The 6,000-nt window shown below is 41.6% G+C and overlaps 1 protein-coding gene across 1 annotated transcript in view; it reads right to left on the bottom strand.

Moving 5' to 3' along the window:
- Nucleotides 1-605: 605 nt before the first annotated feature.
- Nucleotides 606-6,000, bottom strand: part of RTTN (rotatin) — a 178,085-nt gene continuing 172,690 nt past the window's right edge. Inside the window, 3 exon segments of the mRNA XM_030552664.1 lie at nt 606-1,070; nt 2,843-2,912; nt 3,771-3,874. Coding sequence (XP_030408524.1) covers nt 988-1,070; nt 2,843-2,912; nt 3,771-3,874 — 257 coding nt within the window. The 3' untranslated portion in view covers nt 606-987.

Here is a 6,000-nt window from a genome sequence, read left to right as displayed (position 1 = left end):
GGAATTTCCCCACACCGCCTGCGTCCCTGGTAGCTGGGGACAGCCAGGGGATTCCCCACCACCACCAGTAGTGGCGGAGGTACCCCGCAGCTCCAGGCCCCCATGGGAGGTAGGGGTACCCTGCAGATCCCAGTAGCTGCAGACTGAAGTCACAGTGTGACTTCTACAACCTACGTGACCAAATTGTAGCCTTAACTATAAAGCTATAAACTATGAAAACTATATACACTGAACTATAGAAGAACCAGGGGAGCGCTTGCGAAAGCAAGCTGAAGTTCCAACGACTCTCATGGATGGTAAGAAGGAACTGAGGCGCCACTCCAGGGGGCTCCACAGCTGACCCAACGGGTGCTGCTAGGGGAAAAACATTCCGACGACTGTGCACGTGGCACACACACACACCTAATTGGAATAGATATGAACAAGCGCTTGAAGAAGAATTAAGATTTACTCTTGCTGTTAGACACCTAATCATTATGATATACCAAGGTATCTCAGCACAGCAGATGTAAAAATTGACACACCTCTCAAGTGAGGAGTTGCATTCCTTCCTTTTTCATGTTTTACACTCATCTATAAATTATGATCCACAAATAAAATTTATTTTAATAAAAAACTTTATTTATATGGGCTCAAACCAACCATTAATATTTTCCAGTAATAATTTCAACACATAATTTAATAAAATTATTAATTTCTTATACTCTTTCCTCCTCTCCCTCCAACCCCCATGTTCTCATTCTCCTTTTGCATTTCCCAGATGCATATCACCAAAATTTCCCATTGGGAATACAGTATATGCTGTTTCAACCATAATCTATATTCTTTCTTTGGTGTTAGGTGATCAACTCCCTTCCCAAAGACGTAGTACATTTTTTCTGTGACACGATGCCTCCACAAATCTCAGCATTAGAAATCTTTTCTTTAAATTCCAGTCTTCCATGGATTAAGCAATCCACGTTCAACATGAGAACTCACCAACAGTCATTAACTATTGAGAAGTCTCACTAGATTCTCTAGACATTTCAAGTGATAGGCTTTTAGCTGGTTTCTTTCTGGCTGTGAAAGAGCTAAAGAGGAAAGAAAAAAAAAACAAGACTTCAGAGCTTTTCTACTACCTTTCAATATTTCACATACTAGGACTTCACAGGTTACATCAAACCCACAGATTCAAGAGCCTCTTACTAATGCACACATTTTATAACCTGCACAACAAATTGGCAGTGGTGTTTCCCTCAAATATTTTACAGCAATATCCTGTACTAGCATTTCATATTGCTGTCATTGTTTCTACAAAAAAGACATTACAAAACATTTACTAATACAATACCCTTGGAAATTTCCAATCAAGTGGGACAAGGAAGGCAAGCGAGCCTTTGCTCAGGCTCCAACCAGTGTATCCTTGGCAGTTGCCTCAGCATGAATGAGAGACTATGCTTCTACTACAACTCCTCCAGAGCACAAGGTAGAGTGGGGAAGGACAAGGCTAAAACAAGGCTACTAATGCACTTCAGAAGTTGAGCAACCTGAACTCTAAAAGGATTTCTAAGGTGCCCCAACCAGCATATTCCCACTCACTCTCCTAGTTGGAAGCCTGTTCAGCCTTGTAAAGTCATGAAAGCTTTCCCAGCAGCATATGCTGTTTTTATATAGCTCTATGGACATACAAAGTACTGTAAGGTACAATGATTTTGCCAGGCAAACAACACATTCCGATTGCAAGTACTTTTAAGCTACTGAATGAATAAGCTGGAACAGTATGAACAAAACACAATATACAAATGAGTGGAAAAAAAACCACTGTACATTCATTATATAGAACTTAAAATGTATTTCCTAACACAGGATGGTTATCAGATATGCTGGCAAAAATCCATCTAACCAGAACTAGTCTACTCCAAAATAAAACAAATATCATCTGAATTTAGCAGCCATTTGCTGGCCACTCTGTCTTGTAAACAAATATGGCAATTTAGCCCCAATTGTGCAATGATGTGTAAACATATGGCAATTTAGCCCCAATTGTGCAATGATGTGTACGTGCACTGAAGAGCATGTACAGCCCGACTGAACTCACTAGGAGTGCTCGAGTGCTTAAAGGTAAGCATGCACGTAAATCTTTGCAGGAGCAGGGTCCCAATGAAAATGAGCAGAACAAATGTGCCCACATATTAGCTACTGTAGCTACAACCCCACTCCATAGTGCTGCTCAGAGAAATGTCCAATTAGAGATGCTTTGATTTTTTTGGACTGCTTGCAAGTACAGTTATCTATTATGTAAAAGCCATCCAAATTATAGCTAACTGCAATTTCCTAAAACAGTCAACATGCTTTTAAAAAGTCCAAGTAAAAACCAGCCAATTTACAGAGCAGTACTGTCAGGATAGCACAATATTCTGGTATTTCCTGTGTAGCTGAATTCAGCAAGGTTAAATGAAGTCAGTTGTAACTGGGCAGTGGTTCTTATCACCAAAATACAAGGTTTTAGCACAGAGAAAGCCTGTGGCAACAAAATCGTTTTGCTGCCAGCACAATCAAATGTATCTTGCAGACTAATCCTTAGCAATTACCACCGCACAAATCTTATTTACAATTTGTCACCAGAAGGTTTTTTTTTTTTTTTTGGGGGGGGGGGGGGATGCCGAACAGCAAAGCACATGTGGATTTAAAAGGATCATCAAGCAGAACCTCACATTTTAGAAAAAGCTTACAACACAAGAAAATGCTTCCTTTCTCTTGTACTGCAGAGCACTATAGTGTATTAATGATTTCTTTTCACAGAAAAATTACAGAATTGGCTGTTACTCCTTTGAGATGGAAACAAAATTCTCCAATAACTTACTTTTCTTTACTAAAGAATAAGCCTCATCTACTCTTCTCTTTGTTGATGGATTCTTCAAAGTCACTTTTGCCTGTAGCACAAATAAGAATAATCCAATAACTACATTTATTCCCACATGCTGATGCCCTTAAAATCAGGCTATGTCTTCAACCCGTAGCTATTTTTTGGCAGCAAGCCAACACAATATAGCATTGAAGAATTTAACAGTTCCACAAGTGATTATATCATCATGTATACTGCATTTGTGAAAAATAAACAGGCGAGCAATGAATTGCAGCAATAATGGAACCCATTTCCCAAGCCATGGCTTGGTGTGTCAGTAAGTATTGCTTGGAATATTAAATTGGCAAACACAAATGATATTCTTGCAAACTTCATGGTAAAAAAAGCACAGTACAAAAAGGCATATATTGTGTGACTTCTAAAGCAATGTCATATTGTAATCAGCATATCTCAGAAGTTACATGATAACTTACAAGAACACTATCATGTTACTTAGGTTGATGTGAAAAATAATATGTCCCTCCTTCATCTACCTCTTCTTAAAGGAAAATTAGTGATTTAATTTTAATTAAAAATATTTTTAAAGGATGTGAATCTTCCAGTGAGTAGGTTTTTATTTATTAAGGCCCCAATCCTGCAACTTGTTCTTTGGAAGTGGATCCCTACATCTGCATGGAGCTTCATTCATGTCAATGGGATCTGCCCAGGCATGGGTATCTGTCCAGGCTGAAAAAGTTGCAGAACTGGGGCCTAATTTTATAATTGTACATAGAGGATATATTTTACAGTACATCTAACTTGTAGTAGATCAACATTATAGCAAAAATGTTACAAGGATATAACTATTATTACTGCAGCTTAAGTGCTTTGATTTTTTATATTTATTTATTTTTTTTTTAATTGGAAGTGTTTTCCAAATACTAACCTTCTGATAATTGTGGAGCAAAGACCAAAGTGCAGCTGCTCCTATTCTCTGAGCAGTGAGGCTGTCACTTTCTAAACAAGCAGATAGCACTGCAATAGCTTTATCTAATGAAGAAAACAAAAGCATACACAAAGACTAGTAAAACACATTATGACAGATTTCCACCTATGAAATGTTCTTATTCTGGCAATTTGTCTCTATTTCCATGATAAATATTGCTATGGCACAACAAATACAAAGTTATATAAATCAGATAGTTTAATATGAATAAGTACCTAGCATACTTGTAAGCATTATAAAATAATTTTAATAAATACAAGCACCAAATTATAGTCTATACTAAAAATTAAGATTAAGCCATAAAAGAATGGGTGTTTTAAATTATAGCCCCTACAACATGCATTGCTGACTGTTGCACATAAATATTGAACCACATAAGAGATACTACATATTAAGCTGTTTTAAAAACACATGATAGGCATATATACAGTATCAACGGGCTAGAATTAAGACAATGTGCCAATTTTTAAAGTGGTTACCACCTGCTTGATATCACTACTGTCACATTTTTTGCCTTAACCTTCTCAGATTCTCTCATCTCCAAAGTTTACCTTTGGGCTTTAAGTGGAATGAAAGACATTTGGTCTACTTGTTCAACACATCTGACTGCTCACTCCACAATACAAATGCACTGGGTAGACCAGGGGTCGGCAACCTTTCAGCAGTGGTGTGCCGAGTCTTCATGTATACACTTTAATTTAAGGCTTTGCGTGTCGGTTATACATTTTAACATTTTTTAGAAGTCTCTCTCTAAGTCTATAATATATAACCAAACTACTGTTATATGTAAACAAGGTTTTCAAAATGTTTCAGAAGCTTAATTTAAAATTAAATTAAAATGAAGATCTTATCAGTTTAGTGTGATCCTTGCTCTTGTTTTTCCTTGCTGAGTTTTCCAATGTCTGGCATGTATTTGGATACTTTAGGCTGCACACAGGCTTCTGAGTGATCAGTCGTTAACCGTCTGGAACCCCAGATTGGCAGCTGAGGTGAGTGGAGCTGGTAGGGCTGAGCAGGGCCGGAGGCCTGGACTCTGTCTGGCAGGGGGCCTGCGCTGGAACTCCAACCAGAAGCAAGGTGAGTGGGGCTGCGATGGGGGATCCCGCTGGCAAGGGGCCAGCAGTGGGAACCCCAGAGCAGCGACTGAGTGGCTCAGCCCGCCTCGCTCTGGGGTTTCGGCCGCTGGCTCCTGCCAGCCAGGGTCTCAGCCTACTGCCGGCCTGGGGTTCCTTCACCCAAGCCAGCAGCGGGCGCTGAGTGAGACCAGAGGCGGGACACTGGCTGGCAAGGGGCCAGCAGCGGGAACCCCAGAGCGTCAGCAGGCTGAGCAGCTCAGCCCATGCTGCGTGCCATCAAAAATCGGCTCACGTGCCGGTTGCCAACCCCTGGGATAGACTATGGAGTTGAGTAACGATTATTTATCAAAGTCATTCAACAAAGATCTGGAAAAATTTGAGAACAGCTTCAGTTGGAAGCTACTGGGAACTTCATTAGGGAAGAGTGGAGCATCCTGTCTAAGCAGTCTTGGCCTCTACAAACTACAAAAGAGAGTTTCTATCTCGCTACAGTAAGCATTTATGCCATACTCATTCCTATAGTACATGAGTGGATCAGTATACCTCAGGGTTCCCAAACTTGGTTTGCGGCTTGTTCAGGGTAAGCCCCTGACGGGCCACAGGACGCTTTGTTTACCTGAGCATCAGCAGGTATGACAGCTCACAGCTCCCAGTAGCCACGGTTCACCATTCCCAGCCAATGGAAGCTGCGGGAAGTGGTGGCCAGGCCCATGCTGCTTCCCGCAGGTCCCATTGGCCGGGAATGGCGAACCGTGGCCACTGGGAGCTGCGAACTGTCATACCTGCGGATGCTCAGGTAAACAAACCATCTCACGGCCCACATGGGGCTTGGTTCACGGCTTGTTCAGGGTAAGCCCCATGTGGGCCGTGAGATGGTTTGTTTACCTGAGCATCTGCAGGTATGACAGCTCGCAGCTCCCAGTGGCCACGGTTCGCCATTCCCTGCCAATGGGACCTGCGGGAAGCAGCATGGGCCTGGCCACCACTTCCCGCAGCTTCCATTGGCTGGGAATGGTGAACCGTGGCTACTGGGAGCTGCGAGCTGTCATACCTGCGGATGCTCAGGTAAACAAAGCATCTCACGGCCCACATGG

Source organism: Gopherus evgoodei, chromosome 2 (genome assembly GCF_007399415.2).
Source record: "Gopherus evgoodei ecotype Sinaloan lineage chromosome 2, rGopEvg1_v1.p, whole genome shotgun sequence".
Lineage (NCBI taxonomy): Eukaryota > Metazoa > Chordata > Testudines > Testudinidae > Gopherus > Gopherus evgoodei.
This window is presented reverse-complemented; position numbering and strand designations above follow the sequence as displayed.